The sequence below is a fragment of the Macaca thibetana genome, chromosome 10, assembly GCF_024542745.1.
Source record: "Macaca thibetana thibetana isolate TM-01 chromosome 10, ASM2454274v1, whole genome shotgun sequence".
Lineage (NCBI taxonomy): Eukaryota > Metazoa > Chordata > Mammalia > Primates > Cercopithecidae > Macaca > Macaca thibetana.
The window spans coordinates 49,211,481-49,232,424 of NC_065587.1; the positions used below are offsets into that span (position 1 = coordinate 49,211,481).

Sequence of the window (20,944 nt, forward strand, 5' to 3'; positions counted from 1 at the left end):
CGTGGGAGAGGGAGAGGGACCCTCTGGTTGCCGAGGGGTGGGAGATGAAAGGTGGCCCCTCGACTCACTACAAGGTTTACAGATGCTTTGAGCTCTTGAAGTGCCCTCTGCACTCTTCAAGGACACCTCTATGGGGGAACTCTCATGGATGGTGAAGCTTCTGGGGCAACGGAGAGTGGGTGTGGGTGCTCAGGGACTTGCAAGGTCGTTTAGAATCATCCCAGGCCAGGCACTGTGGCTCACACCTGTAATCCCAGCACTTTGGGAGGCCGAGGCAGAAGGATCACTTGAGGCCAGGAGTTTGAGACCAACTTGGGCAACATGGTAAGACTTTATCTCTAAAATATATATATATATAGACCGGGCACGGTGGCTCATGCCTGTAATCCCAACACTTTGGGAGGCCGAGGCAGGTGGATCACCTGGGGTCAGGAGTTCGAGACCAGCCTGGCCAACATGGCAGAACCCCATCTCTATAAAAGCCAGGTGTGATGGTGGGCGCCTGTAATCCCTGCTACTCAGGAGGCAGAGGCAGGAGAATCACTTAAACCTGGGAGGCAGAGATTGCAGTGAGCCAAGATCTCACCACCGCACTTCAGCCTGGGTGACAGAGCAAGACTCTGTCTCAAAAAAAAGAAAAAGAAGGCTGGGCCTGGTGGCTCACGTCTGTAATCCCAGCACTTTGGGAGGCCGAGGCAGGTGGATCACCTGAGGTCAGGAGTTTGAGGCCAGCTTGGCCAACATGGTGAAACCCCGTCTACTAAAAATACAAAAATTAGCTGGGCCTGGTGGCAGACACCTGTAATCTCAGCTACTTGGGAGGCTGAGGCAGGAGAATTGCTGGAACCTGGGAGGCGGAGGTTGCGGTGAGCCGAGATCACACCATTGCACTCCAGCCCGGGCCAACAACAGCGAGACTCCGTCTCTCTCTTTCTCTCTCTCTCTCTCTCTAATATATATATATATATATATATAATTATATTATAATATATATTATCTATCTAGGGTCCACCAAATGCCACCAGCTCAGTTCCCACCTTGACAACTTTGGCCATATTCATTTGCCACCTGGGCTCTTATGTAGTTAATATTTGTATTTAAATTGATTCACTTCCTCCCCCCACAACTTTTCATTTTGACAAATTTCAAACTTACAGGAAAGTTGAAAGAATAGTGCGAAAAACATTCATATACCCCTTTAGCTAGATTCACCAATTGTTAACATTTTTGCCATTTTGCTTTTTCTTTTCTTTCTTTCTTTTTTTTTTTTTGAGACAGGGTCTTGCTCTGTTGCCAGCAGACCCTGCCCAGACACTGCCCAGGTGTCTGCAAGTGACTGCCCAGGCTGGAGTGCAGTGGCACAATCATGGCTCACTGCAGCTTCAACCTCCCAGGCTCAGCCAATCCTCCCAACTCTGCCTCCTAAGTAGCTAGGACTACACCTAAGTTTTTGTACTTTTTTTTTTTTTTAAATGGAGGCAGGGTTTTTCCATTTTGCCCAGGCTGGTCTCAAACTCCGGGGACTCAAGAGATCCTCCCTCGGTCTCCCAAAGTGCTGGTATTACAAGTGCGAACCACCTTGCCCAGCCTACAATTTGGTTTATCTTTATTTCTCTCCATATATACACTTAAAAAAACAAAACAAAACAAAACAAAAAACCCATGGATTTATGGTGGGGGGCATTAAAGATATTTAAATAAGCTTTCTTTCTTTCTTTTATTTATTTTTTTGTTTGAGAGGGAGTCTTGCTCTGTCACCCAGGCTGGAGTGCAGTGGCATGATATCAGCTCACTGCAACCTCTGCCTCCCAGGCTCAAGCAATTCTGCCTCAGCCTCCCAAGTAGCTGGGCCCGTGTCACCATGCCCGACTAAGTTTTGGATTTTTAGTAGAGACGGGGGTTTCTCCATGCTGGCCAGGCTGGTCTCGAACTCCTGACCTTAGGTGATCCACCTGCCTCAGTCTCCCAAAGTGCTAGGATTACAGGAGTGAGCCACTGCAACCGGCCTTAAATAAGCTTTCTATTTCAGAATAGTTTTAGATTTTCAAAAAAGTTGCAAAGATAGTACAGAGGGCTCTATCCACCCTCTACGGATTTCTTGTTTTTCTTAACTGTTCATCGTACATTATATGGTACCTTTGTCAAGAGCAATGAACCATTATGGATACATTATTGTTAATTTAACTTTATACTTTATTAGGTTTTTGTTAGCTGTTCCCTTATCTGGTGGACGTACTTTTAAACTGAAAAAAAAAAAAAAAAAAAAAAACACACACACACAAAAAACCCTAAAAATAGAATGTTCATGGAAAACCATGATCAATTGCCAAACACAATTCTAGCTAGATGCTGTTAGCAGCGGAATGACATAAGCGTGGGGCCTGCTTTCTCTCTGTTAAAAAGGGAGATTGGCCAATGTTAGGTGTTAAAGACAGGCTAGATCAAGCTGAGACTTTCTCCCGGCCAAGTGGCATTGAACCAGCATGGTCATAGCAGCGAAATGGCTTTCTCATTATGAGATTCAGTGTTTAGTGCCCAGTCTGTGTCATCTAAAGTCAGCTTGGGTGGCACCCCTTCAGGAGCCCACCTTTGAGAAACACTGAGTGGTCTGGCTGTGCCACATCTGAAGAGGGTTGGAAACCCAGACCTGAGGCTGCCAGGCTCCAAACCTGGAGCTTCCTTCTGCCCTGGAAGATGGGGTCAGGGCTGGGTGCCCCGATTGGTGGTGGTTGAGGGGGATGGGGGGCTGTGGGGAATGTCATTTGTCTTCTCTAGTAACTCCCCCAGCTGTTTTTCCAAAGCTGGCAGGCATTTAACAAGTGATGGACAGAAAACAGCACACTGCAGAATTCTGTCCACAGCTCCTTGTCACGAACACAAGGGCCATTTATTTGCCCGTCCTGTCGGTGAGATGCATGTGGCCATACTTTTAGTCAGTGAGGGGGTCGGACGTGGCTGAAATGAAATGGCTTTCTCAACTGCCCTTTGCATAATGTCTGAATTTGTTCATATTCATTCCTTGAAAATGCCGCAAAGTGGTTTTTGTGTTTTATTAGTTAGAGTAGGTGATATTGCTTCCTGAAACCAAGACTTTGCTTTCCAATATGTATCTGCCATCGTCATTTCCAGGAGACTTCAGCCCACTACAAACTAACTCGGACGGCTCTGCTGCCCTAAAGGAATTTCACTCTGGAATAAGTCACTGTTGGCTCATGGGTCTGGACATCTAACCGGAGGTGATTCAAACTAGAATGTTTGCAGAATTTCTGGGTTTACCCCTAAGGATTGCTCTTTCTTCCTTATTTCCTTCCTTTCATTTTTTTTCTTTTTTCTTTTCATTTTCTTTTCTTTTTTGTCTCTTTCTCTCCTTCCTTCCTCCCTTCCTTCTTTCTTTTCTCTCTTTTTCTTTCTTTCTTTTTGGTGGGGGCGGGGAGTGTGTTCTTTTTCTTTTTTTTTTTTTTGGGACAGGGTCTCACTCTGTCACCCAGGCTGGCAGGCTGGAGTATGGTGATGTGATCTCACTGTGCCTGTAATCCCAGCTACTCAGGAGGCTGAAGGGGGAGAGTCGCTTGAACCCGGGAGGCAGAGGTTGCAGTGAGCTGAGATTGCACCACTGTACTCTGCTTCCTGAGCTCAAGCAATCCTCCTACCTCAGCCCCGTCAAGTAGCTGGGGCTACAGGTGAGAGCCACCATACCCAGCTAATTTTTTTTTGTACTCCTTTTTTTTTTTTTTTTTTCCCCCGAGATGGAGATTCGCTCCTGTTGCCCAGGCTGGAGTGCAATGGCGCGATCTCAGCCTACTGCAACCTCCGCCTCCTGGGTTCAAGTGATTCTCCTGCCTCAGCCTCCTAAGTAGCTGGGATTACAGGCATGTGCCACCACACCCGGATAATTTTGTATTTTTAGTAGAGACAGGGGTTCTCCATGTTGGCCAGGCTGGTCTTGAACTCCCGACCTCAGGTGATCTTGGTCTCCCAAAATGCTGGGATTACAGGCAAGAGCCACCATGCCCGGCCTTTTTTTTGTACTTTTATTAAAGATGGGGTTTCACCATGTTGCCCAGGCTGGTCTTGAACTCTTGAGGTTAAGCGATCTGTCCACCTCGACCTCCCAAAGTGCTAGGATTACAGGTGTGAGCCACCATGCTCAGCCTGTTTCTTTCTTTCTTTTAATTATTATTATTTTCTTTTATTAATTTTAAAAATAGAGACAGGGTCTCACTATGTTACCCAGGCTGTTTTCAAACTCCTGCCCTCAAGCAGTCCTCTCACCTCAGGTTCCCAAAGGGCTGAGATTACATGAGCATGAGCCACTGTTTCCTGCAGAATGCTGTTTATTTCTGACCTGACCTACTGTAGAATTATTTTAGTTAGTCCGAGGAGGTGAATGGTTGTGATGAAATTTTCTCCACATAGGGGCGCAATGTCCCTAAAGAAGATAGATGGGTCAGGCGCGGTGGTTTATGCCTGTAATCCCAGCACTTTGGGAGGCCAAGGTGGGGCAGATCACTTTAGGTCAGGGGTTAGAGACCAGCCTGGCCAACATGGTGAAAAGCAGTCTGTACTAAAAATACAAAAATTAGCCAGGCGTGGTGGCGGGTACCTGTAATCCCAGCTACTTGAGAAGCTGAGGCAGGAGAATCGCTTGAACCTGTGAGGTGGAGGTTGCAGTGAGCCAAGATGGTGCCACTGCACTCCAGCCTGGGAAACACAGTGAGACTCCGTTTAAATAAAAAATAAAACACATTTTTTAAAAAGAAGGAAGATGGTTGGGACAAAAGTAACAGATCCATCTATTTTCACTTTTAGAAATGAAAGGATTACAGGTAAAAGCGTCACTCCCAAACTCTTTTCCCAGAGGTGGCAACTCAGTTTGGCTTACATCCTTCCAGCCTGTCTTGCTGTCTAAGCGTTTCCACAGTGTTTCATTTTATGTGTGTAAAGGGGGAATGTTACACAATCAGGATTCTACCAAATGTATCCTGCTGACCCCCTTTTCACTCAGTAATATGCCTTGGAGACCCACCTCTGCTGTTCAGTGCAGACACAGCTCTTTTAAAACTGCTGGCTCAGCTGGCACAGTGGCTCACGCCTGTAATCCTAGCACTTTAGGAGGCCAAGATGGGAGGATCACTTCAGGCCAGGAGTTTGAGACCAGCCTGGTCAACATAGTGAGACACCATCTTTATTTAAAAAAATAATAAAAAAAAAAAAAAACTTGCTGCCTCATCCCAGCCTGGGAAACATGACAAGACCCTGACTCTATGAAAAATGTTTTAAAAAAATTAGCCAGGTGTGGTGGCTCACGTCTGTGGTCCCAGCTGCTTGGGAGGCTGAGGCGGGAGAATCGCTTGAGCCCAGCAGATGGAGGGTGCAGCGAGCTGAGATCATGCCACTGTACTTCAGCCTGGGTGACAGAACAAGACCCATTCTCAGAAAACAAAAAAAACAAAAAACTGCTGCCTGACGTACCATATCTTTCACATCTTGTTCAAGCAGTCATTATTGGATGAGTATTTCAGTTATTTCCCATCATTTCCTATGATAAGCAGCTCTCAGCAAGCACCTCTGTTCCTGTCTCCTTGTGCACAGGCATAAGCGATGTACTGGCTGGTAGGAGATGCTCATCTCTGGTTTTCAGAGATCTTTGCCAAATTACCCTTCAGAGTCTGTGTGTGCGCTTTAGTGGGGAAGGGTGTCCATTCCTGTTCTTTGGTGCTGTTTATTTCTGGTTTCTTTTCCACACTAGCTGCAGAGTGGAAAGGAGCCAAGGGGAGGGAGAGAGAAATCCGTCTCTAGGTGTTCCAAGGCCCTGGATGTGCCACAGGGCCGGCCTCTCCTCCGGAGGCGGTAAATGGCTACTTTGTTCTTGGGTTCGTCCCTGAGCAGAATCAGAACGCAGAGACCTGTCAAGTGGACAAAAGAAGTTGTGCCCATCCCCAAGCTTGGATCCCACCCCTTGACCCGGAGAAACTGTTAACTTTGTAGAAGTTGCACACACACCAGTGTGACGGGGCATGGGGCGAGCGCCCACCCCGAACCCTGAAATAATTAAGTTATAAAAAAGAAAAAACATAACAAAAGAGCCTGACCCTCACTAACGGATGTAAAGGAAAGAACCAAGCTGACTCTCCATCTAGGAGAAGTGGGAGGCGCAAAGGGGGAAAGGGGCTTGGGGGAAACCCAGGACGGAAGGAAGGGGTGTGCAATGGATCAGATCTGGATTGAAGAAGGGGACAGATGGGAAAGGGGAAAGAAAGGAGGGAAAGGAGAAAGAGTGAGGAAGGTGCTGGAGGACAGTGACAAGGTAAGAAGAGTAAGGAGAGGGCTGGAGGAGGGAGGGGTGGCCAAGAGCAGTTTCGGAGGGGTAGGCTGCCTCCCAGTCTGTTTGTGATTAGCACGCAGCCTAGTGCAGAATGGAGTAAACAGAAACTTCCAGGCGTCCCCTCCGCCCCTCTCTGAGGCAAAGCAGAAATCAGATGCTCTGTGATTAATCGTGGAGGATTCAGGACACGACCACAAACGCTGTGCGGACTTGAAATTAGCTGCCTTTTCCCAGTCCCCTTGCCAAAATGGGAGTGGGGGGTGGGACGTGAAGGGGTGGGGGCCCCGCCTGCGGGGGGCCAGCATGGAATTCCCCCCGGCAGAGCTGGGAGTGACACTGACAAGCAATCGGCCGCGTCCAGAGCAGCAGGCGGCATCCGGGGGGAGCGGGGCCGGCTGGGGGGCCCCAGGAGGGCTTCCTGGAACCCCAGCTCCATGGCCGCCTGCACCCTGACACAGGCCAGATAAGAGTCCTGGCTGCATTATCAGAGCCCGGCAGGGCACCGGTCTCCCTGCACCAGAAGGAAGACTGGGGGCGCAGCAGGTCCTCAAGGCGATCTTCCCAGAGAGCGGACCCGCGGCTGGTGGCCAGAGTGGATGGACTTTGCCGAGCCCTAGCTCAAGTCCGGGAGTCCCGGGCCAGATGGGGGCAGACGCTTACTGGCGGCAATAGAGAAAGTGAGGCAGCTGCAAGGAGGGCGGCGGGACTGCACTTGAGTGTCCAGACCTGCTCGATGGTGAGTGTGAAGTGACTGCTTCCCATGTGTGCCCCGACGCTGCCTTGTGTGGACAGACTTCTGGAGCTGGGGGTGACGGGGGGGAGGCAGCCCTTCCTCACAGGCCACCTGGAACTCCCAAGGCCAGAGGAGGGAACCTGGGTTGAGTCTGAGCTGGGATGGCGGTATCGTGCTGTGTGGTCTTAGGCAAGTTACTTGCCCTCTCCAGGCCTCCGTTTGTCCATTTCTAAAACCGTGGTTGAACTGGGTGATCTTTAAGAGATTCTCATGATGACAGCTATTCCTTGTGCAACTGCGATAAGCCAGGCACTGTGTAGGCATTTCTGAAGCCTCCGCTGGGGAAATCCCTGTAAGCCCGCTGTGGGGTAGGTAAGAAACAGCAGCTGGGAGAAGCGAACTGACTTGCTGAGGTCACACAGTCCGTCAGTGGCAGAAACTAGAAAAGACCTAGGTTTTTCCGACTCTGCTTTGGCTAAACTCTTCCGCACACCCCCAGGATTCTGTATTCTGTGCTCCATGGTTCTGCAATTATCCCAAGCAGCAGGAGTGAAGGAGAAGGAGGTGTGGATGGAACATCAACTGCAGGAGGGAGGCAGAGGTGGGACAGGAGTGACAGGCTGACACCGGCAAGCAGCCTTTTACTCTCTAAAGGATGTGTCAAGCCAGGGTGGTGGCTGGCGGCCCTGGGATGGAGCAGGGGTTTCAGGCTTGAATGACGAGCGCCCAGTGCAATTTCCTAGATTTGCTGCCTTGTTGTAGGAGGCTCCTGGGGGCATGAGAGAAGAGGGTTAATATGTCAGAGGTGGAGAGAGCTGGGGGCAGGGAAACTGGCATATGCCTCAACTAGGTTTTGTTCCAATTTTATTTTGCCTTTGCAGAAAATCTGTTTCGAATCACTCTGGGCCTGTGCAGCGTTTTTGGATGAAATAGAATTCTGAAACGCGTACAGCACTTTCCACATGCCTCCCCTGGAGGGAATCACATATTAATATTATCGTAAGCTATTTGCATATATATCCCTGCAGTTGTGGCTGGCAGCAGCCAAGAGATAAGAGACAGATAAAGTCAGCTCGTGTCTCCCTGGCACGGAAAGGGAGGGTGCAGGTTACATTCAAGAGCCAGGAAACACACAGCAGGTGGGGAATCCCTGGGGTTCCAGGCATCAGGCCAGAGTCAAAAGTCCCAGCACCCAGATGTGGCCTTTTCTTTTTTCTTCCCTTGGAAAATTCCATCCTGAAGCAGCTCTGTACTGATCCAGGCCTCCTTTCCTTTCAGGAACTGGCTGTGAATCCCCCACTGCCCACCTTGGGAACGAGTCAGCCCTGAGTCTGTGGTCTCAGCTCTGGGAGCAACTTGTCCAGAAGCTCCCCCAGTCCCAGGCAAACTGGGACAATTGGTCACCCTACCCAGTTCCACCCTCGATTTTCTTTGTGACCTTGAGCAAGTCACTTCCCTTCTCTCAGCTTCCTCATCTTTAAAACAAAGGGATTATTTTAGGAAAGCTGTACAATCTCTCTGCAACCCTCAGATTCCATGAGTCTGGTTGAAGAGCACTTAAGTTCTGGGTGAGGGTGTCTGAAAGTAAGATGAAGTTTGGAGGGAGGCTGGATGCAGTGGCTCACGTCTGTAATCTTAGCACTTTCAGAGGCCAAGGCAGGCCGATCACCTGAAGTCAAGTGTTTGAGACTAGCCTGACCAACATAGTGAAACCTCATCTCTACTAAAAATACAAAAAATTAGCTGGCCATAGTGGTGCGTGCCTATAGTCCCAGCTGCTCGGGAGGCTAAGGCAGGAGAATCGCTTGAACTGGGGAGGCAGAGGTTGCAGTGAGCTGAGATCGTGCCACTGCACTCCAGCCTGGGAAACAGAACGAGACTCCATCAAAAAAAAAAAAAAAAAAAAAAAAAAAAGAAGTTTGGAGAGGAGGAAAATCTCCCCGCCACTTCCCTAGAGAAGTCCAGGATGGCGCTGGAGGAGGCTGGAATGAAGGTGGGCTTGGGGAAAAGGACTGATGGCCTGTGGTACCATCGGCACGGGGGTCAGTTGTAACAACCCGATGGCCCTGCAGCTTCTGAGGAGCCTCATGGGTTGTTGAAAGCGTGTCATGATCTTGTGGCCCAGCGTTTGTACTGAGTGCTTTGACCCAGAGGCCCACTGGTTGCTGAGGTTTTCCCCATTAGAACCTCAGTGCTCCCCCAGGATCCCCCAGTTCTTCCTGGGGAGCTCCAAAGGGGTATTTCACGTGCCCTCGCGAACCAGTCTCTTGTTTTAGTCATCCTTCCTGCTTCCTCTTTCCTCTGGGGCCGTTTGGAGATGCTTCCCTGCCCAGCACAGCGGCGCCCACGGTGCCGTCTCTGTAAACTCCCAAAGCTTCCTGCTACTTAGCGCTTGAGATGCCCTGGGTTCTGGGCAGATACGAAGATAATGGCTTCCTCCTCAGTTCAGTGATATTCTTTGCCATGTTGTCCCCACACAGAGGTGTGCTGGAGTTAGCTTGTACCAGCTTGTGAAAGCTGATTGTCAGATTTTCAGGAATTAGGTGAACGGGTTGCTAAACGCAGCCATTGTTAAATATTAAATTATATGAACTTACAATTAAATAAATTATATGAAAAACAAAGGTAATCAAGGCTGAGTGTGGTGGCTCATACATGTAATCCCAGCATTTTGGGAGGCCGAGACAGGAGGATCATTTGAGCCCAAGAGTTTGAGACCAGCCTGGGCAACATAGCAGGACCCCATCTCTACAAATAATTTGAGAAAAAACTAGCTGAGTGTGGTGGTGCGTGCCTGTAATCCTAGCTACTCAGGAGGCTGAGGTGGGAGGATTGCTTGAGCCCAAGAGGTCGAGGCTGCCATGAGCTGTGATCTCACCACTGCACTCCAGCCTGGGCCACAGAGCAAGACACTGTCTCAAAAAAATAAAAATAGATAAACAAATAATTAGAAATTTTTTAGAAAGGAAAATATTAACTGGTATTTCTGAAGAATTATACTCCTTCATCAATTGTAACCATAGGTTGATTACAGATTTTGCTGGGGGCAAAAAATCAACAAAACTGCTACCTGTGAATGAAATGATTATATTACATGTACAAAAAAGGGTATTGTAAGTTTTATTTTTATTTGTAAATTGTGTGCTGCACATCCTTTATTTGAAGACAATTTTTTTTTTTTTTTTTTGAGATGGAGTCACTCTGTCGCCTAGGCTAGATGACAGTGGCGTGATCTCGGCTCACTGCGACTTCCGCCTCCCAGGTTCAAGCAATTCTCCTGTCTCAGCCTCCCAAGTAGCTGGGATTACAGGCACCTGCTACCATGCCTGGCTAATTTTTTATATTTTTGGTAGAGACGGGGTTTCACCATGTTGGCCAGACTGGTTCGAACTCCTAACCTCAAGTGATCCACCCACCTCAGCCCCCCAAAGTGCTGGGATTACAGGCATGAGCCACTGCGCCCAGCCTACATCACTACAATTTATAATAAACCGAAGTAGTGTGTGTGGATATGCAAATATATGTACTCGCCCATGCACACACGTGCACCACACACTCACTTTCCGGGGGAGAGAGCTGGTTGCTAAACCTTTGCCAGCGCACCACTGGTTCCACAGCACCTATGGTCGTGTCCGGGTTGTCCAAAATCCTCTCACGAACAGTCCTCAGTCCTCTTCCAAAGGAATTCAGACCCCAGGCACAGGCCTTGGATGCAAATCTTTCAACTTTCTCCTCTCACTTAAACCAGCAGCCCAACTGCTCTCTCTTGCTGGAAGCACTGGAGTGGATGCAGACATATCGGGTGGGGTAGAGACCCTGTCTACACTAGCAGCATCTGGGCCCCAGCTCCACTAGCGCCAAAGGCCCTGGGACGCACTCTCCATTGCGTCCACTGTGTCTGCATTCGCAGGGCATTTCGAGTCGGTCCGCAGCGGCTCCCGATTAGTCCTGTTCCGTTTCTAGTCTCTCTCCTGCCATTCTTTGTTTTCATGCACAGCGAATGATGCCCTAACAGAAACGGCATCTTGGAAGAAGTCAGAGGAACAGCTAAGCCAAACCTATAGGAAAGTTCAGACAGCTTGCTATTTTTAGAAACTCTAGGAGCCAGGTGGGCCCTTTCCAGTTGTAAGGGCCTAAGCCAGCAAGCACGAGAGGAAAATATTTCTCATTCCCAAGTTCTGCTCTCTTATAGTCCAGGCCAAAGAGGAGGCCCAGGTGGGACATTAGCTAAGAGAAGCGCGACTGCAATACAAGAGGAGAACCATGCCCACAGCAGTTTAAAAGAGAACTAAAACGTGCATTTTTTTTTTCTTTTTTTTTGTTAACAGAGTCTCACTCTGTCACCCAGGCTAGAGTGCAGTGGCGCCATCTTGGCTCACTTCAACCTCTGCCTCCCAGGTTCAAGAGATTCTCCTGCCTCAGCCTCCCTAGTAGCTGGGATTACAGGTGTACGCCACCACGCCTGATTTTTGTAGTTTTAGTAGAGATAGGTGTCCCACCATGTTGGCCAGGCTGGCCTCAAACTTCTGACCTCAGGTGATTCGCCCACCTTGGCCTCCCAAAGTGCTGGGATTACAGGTGTGGGCCACTGTGCCCAGCCTATTTTAAAAAAAATTCTATCCCATCAGGCCAGGCACAGTGGCTCATGCCTATAATCCCAGCACTTTGGGAGGCCAAGGCAGGAGGATCGCTTGAGACCAGGAGTTCAAGACCAGCCTGGTCAGCATAGCAAGACCCTTGTCTCTACAAATGTATTTTAAATAATTAGTTGGGTGTGGTTGCATGCACCTGTGGTCCCAGCTACTCAGGAAACTGAGGCAGGAGGCTCACTTGAGCCCAGGAAGTTGAAGCTGCAGTGAGCCATGTTTGTGCCACTGCAATCCAGCCTGAGTGACAGAGTGAGACCCTGTCTCAAAAACAAACAAAGAGGAACGAAAAAGAAATTCCGTTGGCTCACCTGTCAACCTGCACCCAGAGGCTGACAGCTCTGTGTCACCTCCGCTCCCTCCACCCTGGTCCCAGCGGCCACGGTGTCTCTCTCTGGACTATCGCAGTTGCCTCCTCACCGGTGTTTCTGCTTCTCTCTTGCCTCCCTCCTGGTTTACTCTCCGTGTGCAGCCAGCGAGGTCCTGTTAAAATGAAATCAGATCCCGTTCCTTCTTTGTTCAGGACACCTCCTGTCTCCAGCCAGCCCTGGTCCCGCCTTGCCCAGAGCACAGGCAAAGTCCTCACCACGGCCCACAAGGCCTGCAGGGCCTGGGCCTCTCTGACCTTGTCTCTCCTCCCTCCCACTCCCCACATTTGCTGTTCTTGAGGTCAGGCACAGTCCTGCCCCAGGACCTTTGCAATCGCTTTTCTCTCTGCCTGGGTGCTCATTCTTCACATATCCACGTGGCCCACTTGTTCATATCGCCCAGGTCTTTACACAAACATCACCTTCGCAGTGAGGCCATCCTGACTCTCCATTTAAAATTATAGCCTTCCTTCACTCCCTGGTCTTCTCTATCCCTTTTCTGGTTTATTTTTCTCCTTACCACACATCTCTCATCATCTAACATACATATATATTCTTATTTTCTTAAGTGTCCCCTGCTGGATGCTGGAATGTGAGTTTCCTGAAGGTAGGGATTTTTTTTTTTTTTTTTTTTTTTTTTTTTTTTTTTTGAGATGGAGCCTCACTCTGTCACCCAGGATGGAGTGCAATGGTGCAATCTCGGCTCACTGCAACCTCCGCCTCCCAAGTTCAAGTGATGCTCCTGCCTCAGCCTCCTGAGTAGCTGGGATTATAGGTGCACACCACCACGCCCGACTAATTTTTGTATTTTTAGTAGAGACAGGGTTTTGCTATGTTGGCCAGATTGGTGTCGAACTTCTGACTTCAGGTGATCCACCCGCCTTGGCCTCCCAAAGTGCTGGGATTACAGTTGTGAGACACTGCGCCCGGCCTCCTTTTTTAAAAACGGACCTCAAGTAAGCAGAATTGACCGGGCACAGTGGCTCACGCCTGTAATCCCAGTACTTTGGGAGGCCGAGGCGGGTGGATCACCTGAGGTCAGGAGTTTGAGACCAGCCTGGCCAATATGGCGAAATCCCGTCTCTACTAAAAACACAAAAATTAATCAGGCCTGGTGACACGAACCTGTAATCCCAGTTACTTGGGAGGCTGAGGCAGAAGAATCACTTGAACCCAAGAGGTGGAGGTTGCAGCAAGCTGAGATCTCACCGCTGCACTGCAACCTGGACGATGGAGTGAGACTCCATCTCAAAGAAAAAAAAAAAGAAAAAGTAAGTAGGATTGAATGATTCATAATTCCATAATGACGTACTGAAAGGGCAACTGAACAGCTCCACCTACCCTTCCATCTAACAAGCTCTTTATAGCTATTTATAAAATGATAAATACCTGTGAAGCCACGGCCCCGCCTAAGTGCTGGAACTCGGACAACCATTTTACATCTACTTCCGAACTCTTTTCCCATCTTGCCTCCCTCCCTCTCCCACTGTGGTAGTAGCTGCTTCTTGAATTCTGTGTTTAGCTTTCCCTTGCCTTTCTAAAAATTGTGGTAAAAAACACAGAATTCACCACTTTAGCCATTTTAGGCGTACAATTCAGCGGCACTACGCACATTCACAATGTTGTGCAATTATCAGCGCCATCCATTTCCAGAACATTTTCTTCTTCTCTATTTCCCTTGCTTAAAAAAATAGTTTTATCACTTACATGTATGCCAAAATAATGTGTCATTTACTTTTACTGCTGTTTGAATTTTACATAAAGATATATCTTGTCTTCTGGCACGTACACGCAGACACACACACACACACACACACGCACACACATATATTTTGAGACAGGGTCTCACTCTGCCACCCGGGCTGGAGTGCAGTGGTGCAATCTCAGTTCACTGTAGCCTTGACTTCTTGGGCTCAGGTGATCCTCCCACCTCAGCCTCCCTGGTAGCTGGGACTACAGGCGTGAACCACCACACCGGGCTACTTTTCTGTAGAGACAGGGCTTTGCCGTGTTGCATATTGCCCAGGCTGGCCTTGAACTCCTGGCCTCAAGCAATCAGCCTGCCTTAGCATCCCAAAATGCTGGGATTATGGGTGTGAGCCACGGTGCCCAGCCCCTGGCACTTATATTTTTATAAATCATTTTATTGCTAAAATTCATTGATATGATTGCGTAACACTTGTTCATTTACTTTTCCCTGCTGTGTACTATTCCATGGCATACCAGCATTTATTTTTCCTGTCTATGACCACGTGGGTTGTTTCCGTTTGTCAGTTTTGTTTGCTACATAAACGGTTCTGCTTTGAGGGTTCGTGTACTGTCCCATCGCACACATACAGGAGTGTGTCTCAAGTATGTACCTGGGAGTAGAATTGCTGGAATATGAAATCGTATGCTGAATTATCTTCCAATGGTTATACCAATTCACAAGCCACCCTCTACACATGGCATTTGTCAGATGTCTTACTTTTTGCCACCTGAATGGGTGGAATTTCCCCTAGATCTTGACTGACACCAAGGACGGGGCTGGAATGTCCAAAAGCCTTGAATGGGCTGCATGTTCGTGACGTCCCACATCTTTGTGGCACAGCTTCTCCTGGAGGAGAGCCAAGCCTGGCAGCTGTACTACAGAAAGGAACACGTGGAGTAGGGATTACGGATCTAATAACGTCAACTTTTCCTTCCTCCCCTCCACCTCCTTTTATTTGGTCTGGTTCTCACTGCGTGTGGGAAACGGTGTGGTGGGGAAGGGGCAAATCCTTGGTCCGTGACGGGCACTGTTGCATGCACTTTACAGATATTGCTATTAATTATTTACCCCTCAGATCCTGCAAACGGAGGTGCCCTTAGAAGCCCCACTTTACAGTATGGAAACTGAGGAACAGAGAGGTTAAGTAACTTGCCTGATATTACACAGGGAGTAAATGGCAGAACTGGGTTTGAATCCAGCTCTTCTGGCTTTCTCCGAGGTTTATGCTGCCTTTCAGTAGTGCCTGCAGTTAAGGGTTGCAGACTCCTCAGTCCTACAGACTTGGGTTCAAACCCTGGATCCCCTACCACCTCACTGTATACCTCTGAGCAGTTATATCACGTCTCTGAACCTCAATTTCTCTAAAATGAAAAGAGCCATCTTTTCCAGAAGCCTCATTATATGTTTTTTTCTTGTGCCTTATTGTTTCTTCTCTTTTCTTCTTTTGTTTTTTTGAGACAGAGTTTGACTTTGTCATCCAGGCTCAGTGCAGTGGCACGATCTTGGTTCACTGCAGCCTCCACCTCCCGGGCACAAGCAGATCCTCCCATCTCAGCCTCCTAAGCAGCTGGGACTACAGGCATGCACCACCATGCCCAGTCAGTTTTTATATTTTGCAGAGACTGGGGTCTCACTTTGTTGATCAGGCTGGTCTCAAACTCCTAAGCTGAAATAGATTCACCCGCCTTAGCCTCCCAAAGTGCTGGGATGAAGGTGTGAGCCACTGTGCCAGCTCTTGTTTCTTGTTATGTTATATTCCCCTTCTTGAAGTTTCCCTGGAATATGTTGTTTGGCTTACACCTGTCAGAGTTTATCCCTGGAGCTGAGGGGGTATCAATGCCACTCACACTCGTACCTGCAAATCAGGGTGCCCTCCCACCCCCTGACCTAACAAAAGCCAAAGGTTGTTCGTAGGAGCAGGAGATAGGCGCTGGGCGTCAGGAAAGCAAGTGTCCACTCTGGGCTGGCTGGGCTGGTTTGGGCCACTGACCTTCGTGACCATTGTATTCTGAAAGAGGCTGCTCTGGTTGAGCTGTAACCAGCACAGGCAGCCTTTGGCCAGGTCGGCATGAGATTACCAGCCGCGCACGGGCGGCTGCACACAAGTCTGCAATACCTATTCTGAAGGGTAATTCTCTGGGATAAAGCATGTTTATATTTTTTAGGGAGGTGGGGAAGAAAATTCCATTTCTGTTGCCAATTAGTTCTGCTTGAGAACAGCTTTTCTCAACACCAACATATTGGCTGCCCAGACTTGAGTTCTGTTGATTAACTCAAAGTGGGGAAAAAAGTGATTTTTCTTTCCTTCCTCCACCCCCAACCGTGAAACCCGGCTGTTAGTGATGAAAGGGGTCCTGTGGATCATTTAGTTTTCCTTGTCATGACTCCAGGAAAGGCTATAAAAATAATCAGTGGGCCCCGCTGGCCGTAATTGACTGTAGAGAGAAGCTGGCTACCACAGCGCCTGAGTTATGAGAATCTGTTTCAGATGCAGGCTTCAGTTGAGCCTCCTCTAATGACACCTGCTCCCCAAGGCCAGTGGAGGGTGGGGGTGCTGACGCTTGTCTGCACGCTTCTCTTCCTTCCCAGGTTCCAGGGAGCTCCTGGCAGAGCGACCCAGGACAAAACAGAGATGCTGGGAGGATGGGACCAAGCATGGGTCTGGCGCCTGCTGCTTGCACCAAATTTCAGGTCTACTGTTTGTTTGTCTGTTTGTTCTGAGACAGGATCTCACTCTGGTTGCCAGGCTGGAGTGCAGTGGTGTGATCTCAGCTAACGGCAGTCTTGACCTCCCGAGCTCAGGTGATCCTCCCACCTCAGCCTCCCGGGTAGCTGGGACTACAGGTGTGTGCCACCACACTTGGCTAATTTTTGCAGTTTTTTAGTAGAGACGGTTTTTTTGTTGTTGTTGTTGAGACAGAGTCTCACTCTGTCACCCAGGCCGGACTACAAGGGCGTGATCTTGGCTCACTGCAACCTCTGCCTCCTGGGTTCAAGCGATTCTCCTGCCTCAGCCTCCCAAGTAGCTGGGACTACAGGTGAGCGCCACCACGCCTGGCTAATTGTGTGTGTGTGTGTGTATTTTTAGTAGATATGGAGTTTCACCATGTTTGTCAGGATGGTCTCGATCTCCTGACCTCGTGATCCGCCCGCCTCAGCCTCCCAAAGTGCTGGGATTACAGGCGTGAGCCACCGTACAGGTGGAGATGGGATTTTGCCATGTTGCCCAGGCTGGTCTCGAACTCCTGAACTCAAGCAATCCTCCTGCCTCCGCCTCCCAAATTGCTGGGATTACAGGTGTGAGCCACAGTGCCTGGCCCAGTCCATTGTTTGTTGACCATGAATCTGGGTTCGAGGAACTTCACTTCTTGGTGCCTCTGGTTTGTTTTTTTTTTAATTTAATTTTATTTTTTAATCATAAACTCAACCAAGTGGCACCTTCATTTTATATATTTTTAAAATATTATATATATAATATTTTTTGAGGTATATATAATATTTTTTGAGGTATATATAATGTTTTAAAATATTATGTGTGTGTATATATATATGTCTCTGTGTGTGTGTGTGTGTGTGTGTGTGTGTGTGTGTGTGTATATATATATATATATTATTTTTTTTTTTTTTAGACAGGATCTTGCTTTGTCACCCAGGCTGGAGTGTAGTGGTATGATCATGGCTCACTGCAGCCTCAGATTCCTGGGCTCAAGCAATCCTCCTACTTTAGTCTCCTGAATAGCTGGTACTACAGGTGTGGACCACCAGGCTTGGCTAATTTTTTGAATTTTTTGTAGAGATGAGGTCTCACTTTGTTGCCCTGGCTGGTCTTGAACTCCTGAATTCAAGTGATCCTCCCACCTGGTATCATTTTAAAGGTGTCATTTTAAAGAGATAATAAGGGTTCCTCCTCCTGGGGTGATGTGAGGATTAAATGAGTTAATAACATGCAAAGCACTTGCAAGCAGCCCCCACCATGTGCAAAGTCCTGGGTAAACGCCAGCTTTTGTTATTTATTCAAGACTCCCCCACTCTTCCTCCCTTGACACTTGAGTCGTATGTGGTTGTGCCAAAATATCTTAGTCCCGTCCCCTGCTGATGGACATGAGATCAGTTCCGATCTTTGGTGATCACGAATAGCACTGCGCTGAATAACCTGTGGCTTGTGTGCCAGCCCCTCCACTCACTCCTTAAGGTATGTGACCCCCATAATAACCCTGGCCTTGGACTTTCCTTCCTGGAGCCTGCAGAACGAGGAGAGATGTGTGGGCATGCGGCCAGCTCTGGCCTGGCATGCAGACAGGCCTGTGGGGTGGGGTGGGAGGTGGGGGCAGGCCCTCCCTGAGCCAGGTGGGACAGATTCCTACTGTGTCCCTCTGGTGAGTGAGGAGCTATGGGGTGAGTTTCAGAGGGTTGCAAGGTCACCCAGCCCCCATGTTCCTGGCAAATGCCCTTATGTGGTCTGGAGAGAGGAAACCTGTACTGTGCCACCTGGGCTCTGCCCATTTTTTTGTAATCCTGTTCCTCTAGGAAGCCCGCTGGGATCTCTGCTCCAACACACTTTGCTATATTGGCCACTGGTTTAGCACCCATGGTGGTTGGTTCTCTTCTTGCGGGGCAAAACCTATGATGATTGAGAAAATGAGTTCTGGAGTCAGGAGGCTGATTTTGGTCCCAACTTCCCAGCACCTCCACCCTTGTAACTCCTGTGGCTCTGTGTCCTCATCTGAAAGCAGACTAAGAAGACGAATAATAAGGCCAGGCACGGTGGCTCATGCCTGTAATCCCAGAACTTTGGGAGGTCGGGACGGGTGCATCACTTGAGGTTAGGAGTTCAAGAGTTCGAGACCAGCCTGGCCAACATGGTAAAACCCCATCTCGACTAAAAATACAAAATTTAGCTGGGCATGGTGGCACGTGCCTGTAATTCCAGGTACTCGAGAGGCTAAGCCGGGGAATTGCTTGAACCAGGGAGGCAGAGGTTGCGGTGAGCTGAGATCGCCCCACTGCACTCCAGCCTGGGTGATAGAGCGAGACCCTGTCTCAAAAGAAAAAAAAAAAAGCCAGGCATGGTAGCCCATGCCTGTAATCCCAGCACTTTGGGAGGCTGAGGCGGGTGGATCACCTGTGGTCAGGCATTCGAGACCAGCCTGACCAACATGGTGAAACCCTGTTTCTACTAAAAACACAAAAATTAGCTGGGCGTGGTGACACGAACCTGTAATCCTAGCTACTCAGGAGGCTGAGGCAGGAGAATCACTTGAACCTGGGAGGCGGAGGTTGCAGTGAGCTGAGATCGCGCCATTGCACTCCATCCTGGGTGACAGAGTGAGGCTCCATCTCAAAAAATAAATTAAAGAAAACAAGAAAAGTATAATAGTAATGGCAACAAATTCACGGGAAGGTCTTGTGTGGTCTCAGAGACATAATGCAAATGGGGTTAGACCCTGTGTTTGGCACAAGAAATATAAGCTGGTGTGAGAAAATGACCCATCTATGGGAATGCCTGGGCCACAGGCAGTTGCAGCCACCTCTGAAGGGAATTAGGCCGAATTCCCAGGAACTCGGCAAATCATCCACCCTCAGAACTGAGTTTTCTCTAGAAAATGAGGGTGCTAATGATATGTATCCCACGGGTTTGATGTGAGAATTAAATGAGACCAAGCACATATTGCCTTGCGTTTACACTATGGTCTTGTTGATATTATTAGTTATCCGTGTTGATAGTTGTGAGCATCCTTCCAGACACTGGCACGATGTGGTGCATGCAGCTGGTGCTTAGTGACTGCAAATGGATTGACGGACAGGGCCAAGTGTGAAGTAGAATCTGGGCTGGGTGTGGGTGGCTCATACCTGTAATCCTAGCACTCTGGGAGACTGAGGCAGGAGGATTGCTTGAGCCCAGGAGTTTGAAACCAGCCTGAGTTTGAAACCAGCCTGGGTATAAGCAAGACCTCTACTAAAAAAAAAAAAAAAAAAAAAGGTAGAATCTGGAGGAGGCACTGATAGAGGGTGCAGCCCTTAGGGAGAATAAAGGGAAAAAGCCTGATGTGACCTCACCTGTGGGTTTTTTGTTTTGTTTTGAGACAGAGTATTGCTCTGCGGCCCAGGCTGGAGTACAGTGGCATGATCACGGCTCACTGCAGCCTTGACCTCCTGGGCTCAAGTGATTCTCCTACCTCAGCCTCCAGAGTAGCTGGGACCACAGGCGCACACCATCATGTCCGGCTAATTTTTGTATTTTTAGTAGAGACGGGGTCTCGCTGTGTTGCCCAGGATGGCCTTGAACTCTTGGGCTCAAGTGAACCTCCTGCCTTAACCTCCCAAAGTTCTGGGATTACAGGCATGAGCCCCCACACCCAGCCCTAACCTGTGGTTTTATAGTCAGCTACAGCTTAATTCTGGGAGATGATGGGCCTTATCCCACACACCATGGCAAGGACGTGACACAGCAGGAGGCAGACCCACTTCCCCTGACTCTCAGGGCAGCAACCTTCACCCTGACCTTCAGCCCCATGCAGGAAGCGGCCCGTGGGGGCGAGATACAGTGTCCATCTGTGGCCAGAGCCCTTGCACATTTTTGACATTTTTGCATCTTGGGACAAAAGGCGAAGAAACTCAGATGAACTGGTTCTTGTTTCCTGGTGGAAAAACATTCCTGCTCTGATGGAATCTTCACTGTTGTGTGGTTTTGCCTGTGTTTGTGTCTCTCCCTCACTACCCTACAGTTCAGCAGTGGCTACTCTAGAAAACTCATAGAGGGTAGATGCAGGAATGATTTCTGGGATTGTCTGAGGATATTTAAGGGGCCAGAGGGCTCCCTGCACCACTGATGCTAGCCCTGGATCTCCTGCCCCTTCTGCCATTGGACTTGCCCTGAATGAGTGAACAAGTGAAAAAGCAGACATTTGCTGGACAGCTGCTGCCCTCCAGGCACTGGTGTGCTGGTGTTCCACTGTCTGGGGGCTGAGAGCCACTCAAAGCATTCGTATTGGGAAGTTGGCAGGGATGGTCTGGTCAACAGCATGGGCGTTGGCATTGGAGTCAGATGAACCTGCCTTTGTCAGTCCCTAAATAGGGTGGCCTTGGACACACCTGCCTGAATCTGTTTCCTCAACTGCAAAA

General features: G+C 48.9%; 1 protein-coding gene across 7 annotated transcripts in view; it reads left to right on the forward strand.

The window, feature by feature from the left end:
* Positions 1-6,580: 6,580 nt before the first annotated feature.
* RIPOR3 (RIPOR family member 3) overlaps positions 6,581-20,944 on the forward strand; it is a 105,264-nt gene continuing 90,900 nt past the window's right edge. For 6 of the 7 annotated variants that reach the window (XM_050807440.1, XM_050807438.1, XM_050807435.1 and 3 more), the window contains exon 1: positions 6,664-7,061. Coding sequence is in view for 2 of the 7 variants with exons in the window: in XM_050807437.1 (XP_050663394.1) it covers positions 7,059-7,061 (3 nt within the window). In the remaining 5 variants the exon portion in view is untranslated. Of the gene's footprint in view, positions 7,062-20,944 lie in introns of all 7 variants that reach the window. The other variant, XM_050807441.1, reaches the window with a different exon arrangement.